This window comes from Apium graveolens, chromosome 8, assembly GCF_009905375.1.
Source record: "Apium graveolens cultivar Ventura chromosome 8, ASM990537v1, whole genome shotgun sequence".
Lineage (NCBI taxonomy): Eukaryota > Viridiplantae > Streptophyta > Magnoliopsida > Apiales > Apiaceae > Apium > Apium graveolens.
The window spans coordinates 73,452,687-73,470,496 of record NC_133654.1 but is presented as its reverse complement, the minus strand read 5'-3'; the positions used below and the strand labels follow the sequence as shown (position 1 = coordinate 73,470,496).

Below are 17,810 nucleotides of genomic sequence, written 5' to 3'. Positions count from 1 at the left end.
ACTTTATTTATATGATGATGATAATATTAATTAATTGCTAACCATAAATTTCTCTTTACATACTATAGTTATATATATACATATATATATATATATATATATTTTACTGATTCATTATTAATGATAATATTGTCCCTAATCACCAATCCCTATTTACAACATTAGCCTGACGACCAAACTATACCATTTTATCTATCGAGAAAATTTAGAAGAAATATGGAAATACCATTGATCCTGTTAGATATATTTGATAATGTCATGGTTAATATAATTTATGTTTAGATTTCAGATCTTACTTAACAGGACAAATCAGTACTTAACTGTTGATCAGTACTTATACGGGAAGTCAGGACTTAAGGATATCAATACTTATATTATCAGGAGATAATCATCAGAAGTTAGATATCAGAACTTAAGTGCTGAAGGATGATCAAAGAAAGGACAGTAGCTGATTAAAGGAAAGAAGATCGAGATAAACATAAGAAGAGATATGCATGAAGAAGGAATTCCGTGAAGAATGGAATACTTGGAAGAAAAGATATCTGATTGATATATTTTAGGAAGCAGAATTATATTCCATATCAATTAGCAATTATCTTGTAACTGTGTAGTATATAAACACAGACATAGGGTTTACACTAAAAGTGTTAATATATTCGAGAAGATTATTCATTGTAACCCTAGCAGCTCTCGTGATATTTGTTCATCACTGAGAGGTAACAGTTCCATACTGTAACAGAGTTTATTGTTTCAATAAAGTTTGTTTTCTGTTACTTAATATATTAAAGTTCGATTTGATTGTATTATACACTGTATTCACCCCCTCTACAGTGTGTGTGACCTAACAAGTGGTATCAGAGCCAATCTATTAACACACATACAGCTAAAGATCCATACACAATCATGTCTGACACAGAAACTCCAACTAAGCCTACCAAAACTGAAGAACCTCCAAAGCCACAAATTTAAAGTCGGTATGAGACTATCAGGGTTCCCATACTGAGACCATCTGAATAACCTATATGTAAGGTAAGGATGACCATGTTCCTGGAAGCAACAGATCCAGAATACCTTGATAGAATCAAGGAAGGCCCTCACAAACCAACCAAGCTCGCTGTTGCAGTTGCAGGTGAAGCAGCAAAGACCGTACCAAAGGAGAAGAGTGATTATACTGCTGAAGATATAGCATCAATTGCTAAGGATGCCAAGGTACGACACTTACTGCATAGTGCCATTGATAATGTAATGTCAAACAGGGTAATCAACTGCAAGACTGCTAAGGAGATATGGGATGCTCTGGAAACAAGGTGTCAGGGAACGGAGACAATTAAGAAGAACAGGAAGATAATACTCACTCAAGAGTATGAACACTTTGACTCAAAGACTAATGAGTCATTGAATGATTTATATGATAGATTTGTCAAACTTTTGAATGATTTGTCATTGATTAATAAAGAGTATGATCTTGAAGATTCAAACCTTAAGTTCCTGTTAGCTCTTCCTGAATGCTGGGATTTGAAGGCAACGACAATAAAAGACAACTATAATCTTGATGAAACAACTCTTGACGAAATCTATGGTATGCTCAAGACTCATGAGCTTGAGATGGAATAAAGAAGCAAGAGGAAAGGAGGAAAGTCAAGGACAGTTGCTCTTAAGGCTAAGAAGAATTCCCCAAAGCAGCTTCCTCAAGGAAAGACAAGGGTAAAGCTCTTGTCATAAAGTCTGAAACTGAGTCATCAAGTTCTGAAAGTGATGATAACTCAGATTCTGAAAGCTTACCTGAGACTGATGCTGATGAGGAGATGATGAAGCTGTGTGCTCTTATGGTGAAAGGAATCACAAAGATTGCATACAGGAAGTTCAGGAAGGGAAAGAAGTTTTCCAGGAAAGGCATAAGTTCTGATAAGAAGAATTTCAGAAGATCTGAAGGCAGAGGAGGAAAGTCTGACAGAGGAGATTACACCAATGTTAAATGCTATAACTGTGGTGAGAAAGGCCACATATCTCCTGATTGTAAGAAGGTAAAGGGTAACAAAGGCAAGGCTCTTGTCACAAAGCAGAAAAGTTGGACAAACACCTCAGACTCTGAAAGTGAGGAAAACTATGCATTGATGGCAAATACTGATAAAGAAAGTGCTGAGAGCAGTTCTGAAGCTGCTGAAACAAAGGTACCTCAGACTACTTATACTTTTCATACTGATGATATTAATGAGTTGAGAAGATATCTTAAAACCATGTTTGTTAGTTATAGAGATCAAACTTTAACATGTGAAAGATTAACTTCTGAAAACCTTGCATTTAAGAAAAGAAATGATTTCTTAGAAAAAGAGTTAGTCATGTTCCATCAAACTCAGAAGGATAGAGATGATGCTTTTTATGTTAGGGATGAAGTGCTAAAAATGAATGAATCTCTAAAAACTGAGTTAGAAAAGGAAAGAGAGATTATCAGGACTTGGACTAACTCTGGCAAAACAACTCAAAATTTGCTAAGTAGTGGAAACTGGAAAGAGGGCTTAGGTTATGGAGAAGATAAGAATGATAAAGGAACTGAAGAAATTAAGCCTGTTGATAAGCAAAAGCCAAAGTTAAAACCTGTTAAGTTTGTAACTGTAAAGTCTGAAAATGAGAAATCAGAAGTTACAAAGGAATTAACTTCTGACAAACTAAAACAGGAAAAGACAGCTGAAGTGAACATAGGCTTAATGACAAAGAAGCAGCTTAAGCATAAGCTGAAAGATGTTAAGAATGCAAACAAGGTAAAATCACCTAGGAAAAGTAGGAATGGAAAGGAAGGTGTGAATAAAAGCAATAATTATAAACCTGTTCCTGATGCTCCTAGGAAAACATGTCATAACTGTGGAAGTTCTAACCATCTGGCTTCTTTTTGCAGGAAGAATAAGAATATTAACTCCTTACCTTCAAAATCAGGAGTTAAGAGTCAGTCTGTTAGATACAAACCACAAAATCCTTGTTTTCATTGTGGGAGTTTATGGCATTCCATTTATACTTGTAAGGAATATCATAGCTTGTACTATGATTATTATCAAATAAAACCTTCTTTGAAGAAAGTTTCCATTGTTCCTTCTAGTGTAAATTCTGATTCAAAGTCTGATAGTGTAAGTTCTGATAAGAAAAATGTTAACATAAACTCTGATGCTAAATCCGCTGCAAATGTTAACAAACTTAATAAGGCCAAAGGATCCAAACAAGTCTGGGTCCTTAAAACTAATAATTAGTGGTCTTTATGATTGCAGGGCAACAGGAAAAATATTCTAGTTCTGGACAGTGGATGTTCAGGACATATGACTGGAAATAAGGCCCTGCTATCAAACTTTGTGGAGAAAGCTGGCCCAAGTGTTTCTTATGGAGATGGCAACATTGGAAAAACATTGGGATATGGCAATATCAATCTTGGAAATGTCATAATTAAAGAAGTAGCTCTGTGACACAGGTTATCATGTTGATTTTTTGAAGAACACTGTGAAATTGTGAGTAAATCTAAAGGCAAAGTTGTTCTGAAAGGATACAGGCATGGTAACATTTATGAAGCTAAGCTTTCAACAAGTACTGATGGTTCTGCAATCTGTCTGATGAGTAGAGCATCAATTGAAGAAAGCTGGAATTGGCATAAGAAACTCTCTCATTTAAATTTCAACAATATAAATGAACTGGTCAAGAAAAATCTTGTGAAAGGACTGCCAAAGTCAGTATTTGCTCCTGATGGTCTTTGTGATTCCTGTCAGAAAGCCAAACAAAGAAAATCTTCATTCAAGAGCAAGACTGAATCATCAATTCTTGAGCCTTATCATCTACTACATGTTGATCTATTTGGTCCAGTAAATGTCATGTCTATTGCAAAGTAGAAGTATGCGTTGGTCATAGTGGATGAGTTCACTAGATACACATGGGTGTATTTCTTGCACACAAAAAGTGAAACTGCATCTATCTTGATTGATCATGTCAAACAGCTAGATAAAATGGTCAAAGATTCTGTGAAAATTTTAAGGAGTGATAATGGCACTGAGTTCAAGAATTTGATAATGGAAGAGTTCTGCAAAAACCATGGAATAAAGCATGAATTTTCTGCTCATGGAACTCCACAGCAAAATGGAGTTGTTGAAAGGAAGAATAGAACTCTCATTGAACCTGCACGTACAATGCTTGAAGAAGCAAAGCTTCCAGCTTATTTCTGGGCTGAAGCTGTGCAGACTGCTTGTTTTACTCAAAATGCAACACTCATTAACAAGCATGGAAAAACACCATATGAGATGGTGAAGAAAAAGAAGCCAAATCTGAAATATTTTCATGTATTTGGATGCAAGTGTTTTGTTCTCAAGACTCATCCTGAATAGCTATCAAAGTTTGATCTAAAAGCTGATGAAGGAATTTTTGTTGGATATCCACTTTCCACAAAAGCCTTCAGAGTCTATAATTTGAGAACAAAAGTGGTCATGGAATCTATCAATGTCTCTTTTGATGACAAGAAGATTACTGGTCTTGAAGATTTCATTGACCATGATCAGCTGAGATTTGAAAATGAAGACTCAAATTCTGATACTGAAAATCCTGACAGTCTAAGTCCTGATACTGTAAACTCTGATGGATTAAACTCTGATGTTATTGAAACTGTGGTGACTACGTCAAAGGAAGATGCACCTATGCAGGGGGAGCATACTCAAGATCCTACCACATCTCAAGAAACATCAAAACATGCATTTGGCTCTTCAAGTTCTGATTCGTCAAGTTCTGATAAGCCAAGTTCCGATAGTGCTGAAAATCTAAATACTGAAGAATCCAACTCAGAGAGCATAGTTTCAGGGGGAGCATCAGAAAATGAAAATGAAGATAGCATGGATCATGGGGGAGCATCCAGTTCTAGAGAAAACCTTCCATCTGCAAGGAAGTGGACAAAATCACATACACCTGATTTGATAATTGGAAATCCTGATGCAGGTGTCAGAACTAGAACAGGTACTTCAAATGAATGTCTCTACAATTATTTTCTCTCTCAGACTGAGCCAAAGAAAGTGGAAGAAGCTCTTCAAGATGCTGATTGGGTGCAAGCAATGCAGGAAGAGTTAAATGAATTTGAAAGAAACAAAGTCTGGACCATAGTGCCAAGACCAAAGAATAGATCTGTTGTTGGTACAAAGTGGGTATTCAGAAACAAAACTGAAAGTGATGGCATAATTACAAGGAATAAGGCAAGGCTGGTTGCAAAAGGATATTCTCAACATGAGGGAATTGATTATGATGAAACATTTGCACCAGTTGCTAGGTTAGAAGCCGTAAGGATATTTTTGGCTTATGCTGCTCACAAAAAGTTTACTGTCTTTCAAATGGATGTGAAAAGTGCTTTTCTCAATGGAGAATTGGAGGAGGAGGTATATGTTGAACAACCTCCAGGCTTTGTAGATACCAAACATCCAGATTATGTCTACAGGCTTGATAAAGCACTTTATGGACTTAAGCAAGCTCCTAGAGCATGGTATGAGACTTTAGCTCAGTTTCTTCTGGAAAGTGGATTCAACAGAGGAACAATAGACAAAACACTGTTCTACCTCAACCATGGAAAGGACTTACTTCTGGTTCAGATTTATGTTGATGATATCATTTTTGGGTCTACAAATGACATGCTTTATAAGAAGTTTGTCAAACTAATGCAGTCAAGATATCAGATGAGTATGATGGGGGAACTTAGCTATTTTCTGGGCCTTCAAGTCAAGCAGAATGAAGAAGGCACTTTTATTTGTCAAACCAAGTACACCAGAAACTTGCTGAAGAAATTTGGAATGCAAGATTGTTCAAGTGCATCCACTCTTATGGCCACTGCAACAAAACTGGATAAGGATACCGGTAAATCAGTAGATATTACTGACTACAGAGGTATGATTGGCTCTCTACTCTATCTAACTGCTAGTAGACCTGATATCATGTATGCTACATGTCTTTGTGCAAGATTTCAAGCAGATCCAAGAGAACCTCACTTAACAGCTATGAAAAGAATCTTTAAGTATCTTAAAGGAACAGCTGCTCTGGGATTATGGTATCCTAGAGAATCAGATTTTAAACTAATAGGTTACTCAGATGCAGATTTTGTAGGTTGCAAAATTGACAGGAAAAGCACAAGTGGAAGCTGCCAATTTCTTGGAGGCAGATTGGTTTCTTGGTACAGCAAGAAACAAAAGTCAATTTCCACATCAACTGCAGAAGCAGAGTATATTGCTGCAGGAAGCTGTTGTGCACAAATTCTTTGGATGAAGAATCAGTTACTGGATTATGGGTTAACATATTTCAAAATCCCTATTTACTGTGATAATCAAAGTGCTATTGCTATGACAGGTAATCCAGTTCAACACTCTATGACAAAGCACATCAGCATCAGGTACCACTTCATAAGGGAACATGTGGATGAAGGTACAGTGGAATTGCACTTTTTTCCAACAGATCAACAACTAGCAGATATCTTCACAAAACCACTATGTGAAGCCACTTTTACAAGATTGGTAAATGAACTTGGAATGGTCTCAGGTTCTTTTTCTAAATCTGTCTAGTTTTGTTCTGATGCATCAGGCTTTATGATCAGTATTTACAGAATATAATCTCTTTGTTTATTCTGTGCTTAATTGAAATACACGTTTAAGTACTGATTGTTGTCTGATATATGTTTCTAAACTCTGATAAGTGATATGTCTGTTCAAGTAACTATTCGATCCTATGAGGATAACTGTGCTAGATACTGACCTAGTAGTCTTCAATAAACAAATGATTCCATGTAAGAAGTAATTATTTCAGTGGAAATCTTATGACACTAGCAAATTCTGATAATTGAGCTTAGTTGAGTTTACTTTATTTATCTTATTACTAAGTCACAAATTAGAATAATGCTACTCATCTGTTAAGTTCTGATACTAGTAAAACTGCTGATTGTACTAAGTGCTGATAAACCTCACTTATCAAAAGAAAAAGCAAAAAGATCAAAGAATAAAATCAGGTACTCCTTTGAGATCTAGAGTAAAAATGTGGAAGGGACGACTCAAGTGCATTGCTGGTATTAAGTAAATATGCATTAGAAAAGCAAATTTTCTTGGTGACTTTTCACACTCTATGATTACTAGAGAAATACTCTGATAATAGCATAAATTCTGATAAGCAGTCGTGACTCACTTACACTGAGAAGCCACTGTAAAATAGAATTTCAAAAGATGCATAAAATTAGCACAAAACAGTTGAGGTGGACTCAAGCATGAACTCATTCATCAGTAGGTTTCAGGACAATGACAGCTCTTTAGCAAAATTTTAGTTATGCCTTATTTCTAAGATGTACTGAAGTGAATCAGACTTTACTCTTTGTCTGTTATTTAGCTTAATGCACACACTAATCACTCCATCTGAATGATGAAAATTTATGTGGTGGTCTATGTTATTTTAGATAAACAGTCATTGTGTCATTATTGCACAAATTCTGAGGACAAGCTCTGGTTGCATATTCTGATGATTAAGTTCTGAAGAATATAACTCAGAACTTGTATAAGAACTTACTAAGATAGGCATTCCTTTTTCGAGTTAAGAAATTTTGTTCTGATGACTGTTAAGTTCTGATATAAGTCTAAGTTCTGATATTACAGTCTAATGTTTTACTTGACTTATCTATGAATAAAATTTGATAACAGTCTCAGTTAATATTTGAATATGTTGAAGTGGAAGATTAATAGTCACTATGGTTAGGGTTAATGGTATTTGTACTTGAACAGTCCACTGTTACTTGTTTCTTGTGCGCTTTAAACCATGTTTCCTATTTCCAATGAATGTTATTCTTTTTCAAAGTCTAGGGAGACGAGATAGAATTAATTCTACCTGTCAGCATTAAATACTTTTACGTCTCCTGGCATTCTCTTGTCTATATAAGCAGCCACTTCACATCAGCCTTCCCATCAAATTCTTTCTCACACACTTACCTTCATACTTTTTCTTTCAAAAACACAATGGTCAGATTCAACATGTTTTTGAACTACCAAAACTTTAATATGGAGTTACGCTGTGCCGAATGGCAGCAGGAATGGCACGTCACGACCATTCCTGAGGAGATATGGGACTCTGTCCCACAGGAGGTACTGACCCACCTCCTGTTCTTCTATATAGATTATCATCGCCATCTAGAGCGAATGGAGGAAGAAAGACTGGCAGCTCTCCGCCAGCAAGAGCGAATCATCAGACTCGCCATTCTGTTTGTCGAGAGTAGGAAGAAGAAGAAGAAATGATTTAATCTTGTCTTCTTCCTGTTTTTCTTCATCATCAGCTTTGTCAGGCTTCTTAGCTAGGACTAAGGCTGTTGATGTTAGGTTTCGTAGCTTAGGGAAATCTTGTATAAGTACTGATGTAATTTCAATTTCATAAATGTATTCTCTTGATATATTAATGAAATTTGTGTTTGCTTCAAGATTTTGTCTCTAAGATATTTGGTAATGCATTGCTAAATCCTGATTGATATTCTGATGACCATATAAATTCTGTTTTAATTTAAGTTCTGATTTTTTTGTCAGCACTTACTCATCTCATTTATCTTGGTCATTTTTACGTGATTTACTTTCCGAATATTAATGATGCAGTGAAAAATAATTAACTCAGTGGGAACGGTTTCAATTTTGAATTAAAACTGTTTCACCTTGATTAATGGAATATCTGGGTAAGTGGAACGGTTGATTCCTGTTTTCTCGAGCCCAGTAACTATCCGTTATTACTGTATGTCTGACAGGTGTCCAACGGTAATATTTTTGTTCAGAGTATAAGTACAACAGAGAGAGGATTTCTTTAATCCTTTATTTTCTTCGTATTTTTTCTCTTTACTTACTTTTACTCTCTTTCTTCTCACGTTGGTTTTTCATACAGACATCTTGTCAAACACCTAACAGGCACTTTTGAATCTCAATTTTTCACATGGCACCTAAGGATTTAATCATTGATGGAGCTAAGTTTGTTCCAAACAACTATGCTGCAATTCTTGATCATGCTGAAGCTCCATCTGAATTGCATTTTGTGCAAGATCTTCTTGCACACAGTGAGACTGGGTATGCATTAACTCAGCCTGAAGTCTTTTCGAGTCAACAAGTTCTGACGTTTTGGCGGACTGGGCACTTTGATGATGGTGGTAAACATGGCACTCCCAGTATTGTTTTTGAAGTGGGTGATTCATCTTATGCAGTCACTCCTGGTACAATACGCAAAGCTCTACATCTCCCAGAAAATTGTACTTTTTCAACTCCAGAGGAATCAGCACTTCAGGAGTTAATGGCTGATTTGGGATATGAAAAGAGTTTGGCAAAGCTTGGGCAGTTAAAAAGGGCTAATATCAGAAGAGAATGGAGTTTTTTCTTTGACTGCATCACCAAAGCTTTTGGGAACAAATGTTCGAATTTTGATGCTATCCCAATTCTGAGTCAGCACATAGGGTATGCTATTATCCATCAAACTCATTTTGATTTTGCAACTGGAATAATTGGTTTTATTGGGGATAGGATGACAGAGGATAGAAATATTGTCTATTTTGCTAGATTCTGTCAATTTATATATACTTTTTGTACTGATGAACCTCAATTAGTCAGTTCCTCAACCCCACCTTTTAGAGTTGCAAAACGATATTTTAATGATCTGGTAAATGCTGATACTAAGAAAAAAGTGGTTAGACCATTACAGATTCCTCAGTCTGTAAAACAGATCCTAGTAAATACTGATCCTGATACTTATAGATCTGTTTACTCTGATGTCCAACCAACCACAAACACCCAAAAACCATCATCCTCAGCAACTACCACTCATACTACTCAACCTACCCTCAGGACTTATCTCATATCCTATCTCTCTACTTCACAGACTGTTCAACCCTCATCCTCCAAGCCAAAGAGGACAAAAACTATTCCTCAAACACCTCAAAAGAGGAGGAGGACTATACTGAGAGATGAATCTGATACTGAGGAACATGTTCCTTCTTCAGAACCTGTTGTAGGTGAAGCTGAGAAAGTGACTTCTCGGAAGGATTCTGGAATTGGGGGATCTAGGCTTCTCAAACGGCTTAGAAGAATGACAGTTCCTGAAACTCCCAAGGAATCCAAATCAACAAAGAGATACAAGAAACAGAGGGCAAAAAGGCCAGTTTCAGATGATGAAGAGGAAGCAGCTAAGGAAGGGGATCAGGAATCTCTGATCTCACAAGACAAGGAATTTGCTCCAGTCACTTCTTCTCCATCAACTCCATCTCAGGAAGCTGTTTCTGAAAAGGCTAACACACCTTCTGTGTCTTCTGTTGATCCAGGCACAAGTGCTGATATTGATGTTCAAAACTTGGTTGTGCCTGCAGTAATTCTCTTAGAAGCTCCAACAACAAATATTCCTTCCACAACACCTGTTACTGATGCTGTTCAAACTCCAGAGTTATCAACAACACCTTCTCTGCATCAAGATGCTGATGATCAGAATTTAGGTGAGTATCAGGATATGGCTATTGATCAGAACTTAGAACAAGATCAGCAATTAGAGGATGCTGAAGCCTCCATTGCTACTGACACTGTTGTCTTATCAGAAGATACTGATTCTTTAAGTTCTGATGCTGTAAATGCTGGAGATACTGGTGATGCTGCTCCAACTGTAGATGCTGATGAAGCAGGTCCTTCAGGACTTACTCCTTAACAGACTCTTCCTAAGTCTGAACTGGTTAAGAAGTTTGTTACCGGAGAAGCACCAGTACCTTGGAGTGAAACTCGTGCAGGTCAGGAGTGGACTAAGGAATGGAACTCAGTTTCATATGTTCCAACTGACAAGCATCTTGCTGAGCACTTGACTAAAGCTGATGAAATGTTAAATTCTGATGATTTCAAAACTCAGCTTAGAGTCACTGCATTGAGTACTAAACATTTACAAGGTCTCCATTCAACTACTCATGCAGAGCTACACAAGATTCAGGAGAACTTTATCAAACAGGAACAAGTTTGGAAAATTGATAAGAAAAAGTTCTTCCAACCTACCATTGATAGGATTGCTTATATTGAGAAGACTCAAGATCATCAACAAGCTCAGATTGATGAAATTTTGAAAAATCAAGCTTCTCAGCAATCACAACTAACTGAAATCCAATCCTCAGTGGAATTGCTTATCTCTCTTCTACTACCTGCTGATGCCAAAAAGGGGGAGAAACTGATTAAGTCCAAATGCAAGACTGACAAGACACTGACAGGAAAGGATAATGAAATAGATGATCAAGGAAGCTCTGGAATGGGTAGAGGTCATAGTCAAGGTAGAGGATTCACATCAAGACAAGCTAGTCACAGGACAAGTTCTGATACTGGGAAAAGAATAAGTTCTGCTGCTGGTAAAAGGATAAGTTCTGATGAACTTCTAGATCTTGATGAGGAAATGTCAAGACAGTTATTTCTTCAGGAAAATCCAGGAATGGACTTGGAAAGTTTAAAGGAAGAAGAAGCCAGACTTAAATCAGAGAAAGTCACATCTAAATCTGAAGCTTCTGGTAATTAGCCACTTCCAAAACTCAAAGGCATTGTGATCAAAGAAAGGACACATACTGAAGCAACATTGGCTAGATCACAACCACAGATAGATCCAAGATCCAAGGGTAAAGAAAAGGTTGGTGAACCTATCAAGGTTTATGTACCTCCTGAGGATGAAGAAATTACTGATGAAAAGGATGATCTTGCTCTGACTTCAAGAAAAGTTCTTAAAACAACCTCTGACATGGCTCAAGTTGTTCAGAGTCAAGAAATTGTAAGTTCTGATATTCAGAAGAAGCAAGTAACCTCTGAAATAGCTCAAGTTAACTTGATATCAGAAGATAGATCAAAGACACTCCTACCAGGATTCACTAAAGCAAAACAGACTCAATCTTTGAAGACTACTGCAAGTGGTTTTGAAGCTAGAGTAGTTATTGGAAAGGAAGCAAGAGATAAAACTGGATTGGGAAGTGCTGATGAAAGAAGAGTACACAACACTACCAATGATCCAACTTCCTTGAGTGAACCAGGTATTGGAGCAACTCCTGAGAGATTGAATCAACTGGAATCTGTACAGATGGTTTACCATACCTACTTGAAAGAATACATCATGTTGTATTTCATGACAGATGGTAGGGTTTATCATATAAGACAAAATGCCATTCCATTGAAGTATTTTGAAGAACTGGAGCATGTACTTTTCTTACTTCAAGTGGATGACAGAATAACATGGACTGCTGCAAACTACTTAAAAGAACAGATTCAGAGACAGAAAAGGCTTTATTATGTTAAGTCTGACAGCACATATGTTCCAAAGTACAGAGATCACAATGGTGATATTGTTGATATGAAGCCTAATACTGCAGAGATCAGAACATATCTTGGTATTAAGGGACTTGAATTCAATCTGGAGTCTGACAAAGCCTATGTCATAAGACTAGATCAGGAGTTGAGAAAAGCAAAGATCAATGATCTCAGAGCTGCAATCTTTCAAACTGGTGAAGATACTGCAGAGCTTAAAGATGCCAAAATGAGAATGATTGATGAACTCAGATATGCTGAGAAATGTTTGTTGAAGAACTATCTCAGAACAACTCCTGACATCATAGAGATCAGATGATGAAGCCAAGTCGAAGATCTACAACTGCTTAAATTCTGATATTTGTACAGACTGAAGTTGTTATCAGAAGTTGAATATTGGTAAAGCTTTAAGGACTGTAAGTTGTAGTTATCTAGTCTAATTCTCATGCATTTGTATTTAATGTTTTTGACATCATCAAATATCTGTTAAACTTGTATATTATGCTAATTTACAAGTTGGGGGAGATTGTTAGATATATTTGATAATGTCATGGCTAATATAATTTATGTTTAGATTTCAGATCTTACTTAACAGGACAAATCAGTACTTAACTGTTGATCAGTACTTATACTGGAAGTCAGGACTTAAGGATATCAGTACTTATATTATCAGGAGATAATCATCAGAAGTTAGATATCAGAACTTAAGTGTTGAAGGATGATCAAAGAAATGACAGTAGCTGATTAAAGGAAAGAAGATCGAGATAAACATAAGAAGAGATATGCATGAAGAAGGAATTTCGTGAAGAATGGAATACTTGGAAGAAAAGATATCTGATTGATATATTTTAGGAAGCAGAATTATATTCCATATCAATTAGCAATTATCTTGTAACTGTGTAGTATATAAACACAGACATAGGGTTTACACTAAAAGTGTTAATATATTCGAGAAGATTATTCATTGTAACCCTAGCAGCTCTCGTGATATTTGTTCATCACTGAGAGGTAACAGTTCCATACTATAATAGAGTTTATTGTTTCAATAAAGTTTGTTTTCTGTTACTTAATATATTAAAGTTCGATTTGATTGTATTATACACTGTATTCACCCCCTCTACAGTGTGTGTGACCTAACAGATCCCTAATGGCATATCAATGATCATTGGTGATCTTCCCAGAATTTAAATCTGGAAATGATTTTGACTTTGTCAAAATTGTAGCTCGTAAATAAAAACTCAGATTTATCTGCCGAGTTTATGAGGTATACTTCTTCATAGAAATTGAGGGATATCAAGAATTCTTCCACGTAAAAGATTCCTAATTTTCCCTCTCAGAAGGAATATTTCTGAATCTCTTGAGTGAGAGTTTCCATCCTTGAAGGTGAAAGGCAACTTTTCTATGAAAAGAATTTTCTTGCAGGTACACTTGGATGTTTGGAGTTTTGATTGAGTGACACACTGTGAGACAGAGTGACAAACACTTGAGTGTAGAGTGGAGTGAAACACAATGTGAGATCACTAAACAGAAATCACACATTTGCACTATGAGGAAATGGTTACAACATATAATCTCTTCACTTGGTTGTTTGATCCTTAGATTCCACTCTAATACATTTTTAAGGATTACTCAACTAAGGGGGAGAGATTATATAAAAGATTATAGAGATTATCAAGATTCAATAGTTTTTCTGAAACTAAGAAGGGGAGTTTTCAACTTTATTGTACTAAGGACGGGATTCTTCATCTTCGGGGGGGGGGGAAGAATATTGGGTTTCGATTTTCTGAGTTCCAAAATGTTTTCTATGTGCTTTATGAAAAAATCTGAAGATTATTGAAGATAATATTTGCAAGACGTATCTATCGGCAACTTTACATAAGGGAGAGAAGAATCTATTCTCTGCTGAAGCTGAATGTGTATAGAAGATGCAGTAGATATAAGATAATATTATTTCCAAGTCCAGGATTGAAAGTTGAAAGTTGAATGAAGATTTTTGGTTATGGTTAGTTGAGTTATCCTCCAAACTGTTGCTTCTCCATTATTATTTGACCATCAGGTGTAACCGTCAAATAGGGGGAGATTGTTGAGCAAGATTGAAGCTGTATGTATAACTCAACAATACTGGTTTGGATAACTCAATATAGAATAAGGACTTTGCAATTATCTATATTCCACTAGAATCAGTATAGATTGTTTATTGGGTATATACACTATGGTTTTGGTAGCTACAGTGAAGAAGACATCAACAGTGGTCCGTATAAAATTCATTAATATATTCAGGCACCAGAGGAATAAGGATGGAGTCATTCGAAGCAGTTATCAGAACTGTGAAGACCTCAAGGATTCTTAGTGCAGTTGTTTATATCTGATAGAAGACTTGACAATGCTTTGAGAAGATATAGTACAAAAGTCTGAGAGCGGAACTAGTCACCTGTGAACCAGACCATTGCACTAGGTGTCAGTGATTCGTGAAAGGAAACTGTGTATTATCATTAGGAAGATTGTTGAGTGAGGATTCGTATTCGGGAATACAAGTTTTATGTTTCAGACGAAGACTCAATAGAGAATACTTGAAGACAGGACAACTTTGGGTAGGGATGGAAATCGAGTCGGATCGGATCGGGTATTGCAGAATCCATATCCAAACCCAAAAATTTTATCCATACCCGAACCCGACCCGAACTCGAAAAATACCCAAAAATAAAAACCCGAACCCGATTCATCGGATTTCGGATCGGATTCGGGTATACCCGAAACCCGAAATTTTTTGAAATTGAATATTCATACCCGGACCCGAAATCTGAAATTTTGTATAATTATTGATATTACAAGTGCTTGGGATCGAACACGCGACTTGTAGAGAAAGATTTTTAACGTATCATTTTCAACCACTGAACCACATCATTAATTGTGTTATTATATGTATAACTAATATTAAAAAATTAACTCAATTGATAACTAGTTTTTTACATTTATCACTAAAAGATGTTTTATTAACCTTATAAACCTTATCACCTGTTTAGATAATTGAATAATTATATTTCATTAAACTTTATAATTAGTTAATTTTTAACATAAATATAAAAATATATGTTCTAAAAATTATATAATAATATGTATAATGTATAATATATATATATATATTATAATATTATAATGTGTAATATATAAAATTCTAATATTATATATATATATAATTAATATATATATATAATATTTCGGGGTTTTTTCGGATTTCGGGATCGGATTCGGATAGAGTTTCGGATTTCGGATCGGTATACCTAATATCCAAATCTAAATCCAAAAAATTTCGGGTTTCAAAATTAAATCCATATCCAAATCCAAAAATCGATTTCGGTAAATCCAAAATTTCGGGTTTCGGATCAGGTATCCGTCAGATCGGATTATTTTGCCATCCCTAACTTTTGGATTGCAGTGCTCTACAGAAACTAAGTCAAAGTGATCACTACCTTGTAGTAGGAGTCACCCTGATCAGTATATTGTATATCCTTGTAGTAATGATGTTACCAAAGCGGTGCTACATTTCTTCTCAGACTACCATATTCCAAGGTTTGTCAATGCAACAGCCCTTGCCTCAATTCCCAAGTCCTCTTCGGCTTCTTCAATGAATGATTATCGACCCATTGCTTTTTGCAATGTTTTGTACAAGATTATTGCAAAAATCCTATCAAACCGTCTAAACCCCTGTTGGATTCTTTGATCTCTCCAAATCAGGCTGGTTTTATCCCAGGAAGAGTCATGGGGGATAATATCTTCCTTGCTCAAGCTTTGTGTCGGAATTATCACTTGGATAAAGGCCAACCAAAATGCACTATCAAGCTGGACATCAAAAAAGCTTTTGACAGCCTAAATTAGAATTTTTTTTCCAATTTGACAATTATGGGATTTCCCCAACAGTTCATTCACTGGCTTCGTATTTGTGTCTCAACAGTCTCGATTCCTGTCAAGATTAACGGATCTCTTGAAGGCTTTTTCTCTGGCAAGGCTGGTCTTAGACAAGGTGATCCCTTATCACCTTATCTTTTTGTTATTGCCATTGAAGTTTTCTCAGCTTGCATGCGGCTTAGTACAGATGTTCCTGGCTTCAAATTTCACTGGCAAACGGACCTGGAAAAAATCACTCACCTCACATTTGCTAACGACGTTCTTCTTTTTAGCCATGGAAATCAGGAATCTATTTCCTGCCTTCTTTCTGGAGTAACCCTCTTCTCCAACCTCTCTGGGCTTACCCCTAACTGCTCAAAGAGTGAGATCTTTTTTAACAATGTTCCTCTCAGAGTTGTGCACAATGTGCTAACATCTTCTAATTTCTCTTGGGGAGAGTTTCCAGTGAGGTACTTGGGTATCCCTCTCATTACTTCAAATCTTAAAGCAGCAGATTGTCAACCGCTAATTAACTCTATTTGTGAACGTATTCAAAATTAGGCTTCTCGGAATATTAGTCAAGGAGGCAGACTTCAGTTGATTAAATCAACACCGAATGGCATTCTTGGCTTCTGAATTTCTCACTTGTTTTTACAAAAAGGCATGCTCCAAAAAATCCAATCAGTTTTTGCTAAAAAAAATTTGGAGTGGTACCTTATCTGGTAATTGCTTGCACAAGGTTTCTTGGAAAGAGGTCTGTCTCCCTAAAAGTGAAGGTGGCCTAGGTCTGAAAGACTTGATCGAATGGAATAATTCAGCAATTTATTTTCAGCTTTGGAGAATAACCCAACCTACTTCTCGCTCTATCTGGATTACTTGGTTTAAAAGTACCTTTCTCCGCAGAAGGGATTTTTGGCTGCTAAAAGCGAGCTCGTGCATATCTTGGTCCATTCGGCAAATTCTCATTGCAAGAACTGAGGTTTCTCGGTTCATCCAGTACAATGTGGGATCCAATAGCTCCTTTTTTCTCTGGCAAGATCCTTGGGTTCTTCAAAGACCTCTCTTGGATTTCATTGATCACCGAACTGTGTCCATTCTACATTCTAATGATCAAGCAAAGGTCAACACTATCATACACAATGGAACTTGGAATTTACACCCTTCAAATCGTACTCTTGCTATGGACTTCCTTGACCTTGTGAGCAATATTCGTATCCACCAGCATGACCACCTTCTTTGGGATGGTACCCAAGCCAACAGGGTTAAACTTTCAGATATTTGGAATTCTTCTCGTACCATTAGTAATGGTGAACAGTGGTTAAAAATTGTATGGCATCCGATGGCTTCGTTCTGTGGCTTGCTTTCAAAAATAGGCTCCCTACAAATGATCGTTTGTTGAGTTTTGGTCTTCTTGTCAACCCGAACTATGTTTTATGTGGATTTCAAATGAGAGTATGTTTCATCTTTAATATGAATGTCCGTTTACCTTGAACATACTTCGGCGATGCCCTGGGAATCTTCCACCGTATTGGTTCCAACATATTTGCAATCTGAATAATGGTCTGAGCTCTCGTTTAATTTTCCTCTTCCTTGGTGTTATGGCGCATAGTATATGGACGGAAA

General features: G+C 36.4%; 1 protein-coding gene across 1 annotated transcript; it reads left to right on the top strand.

Moving 5' to 3' along the window:
* Window positions 1-16,803: 16,803 nt before the first annotated feature.
* On the top strand, window positions 16,804-17,586 carry LOC141679691 (uncharacterized). Its single transcript, XM_074486122.1, has one exon. It carries the CDS (start codon window positions 16,804-16,806, stop codon window positions 17,584-17,586), a length of 783 nt encoding a protein of 260 aa, XP_074342223.1.
* The last annotated feature ends 224 nt before the right edge of the window (window positions 17,587-17,810 follow it).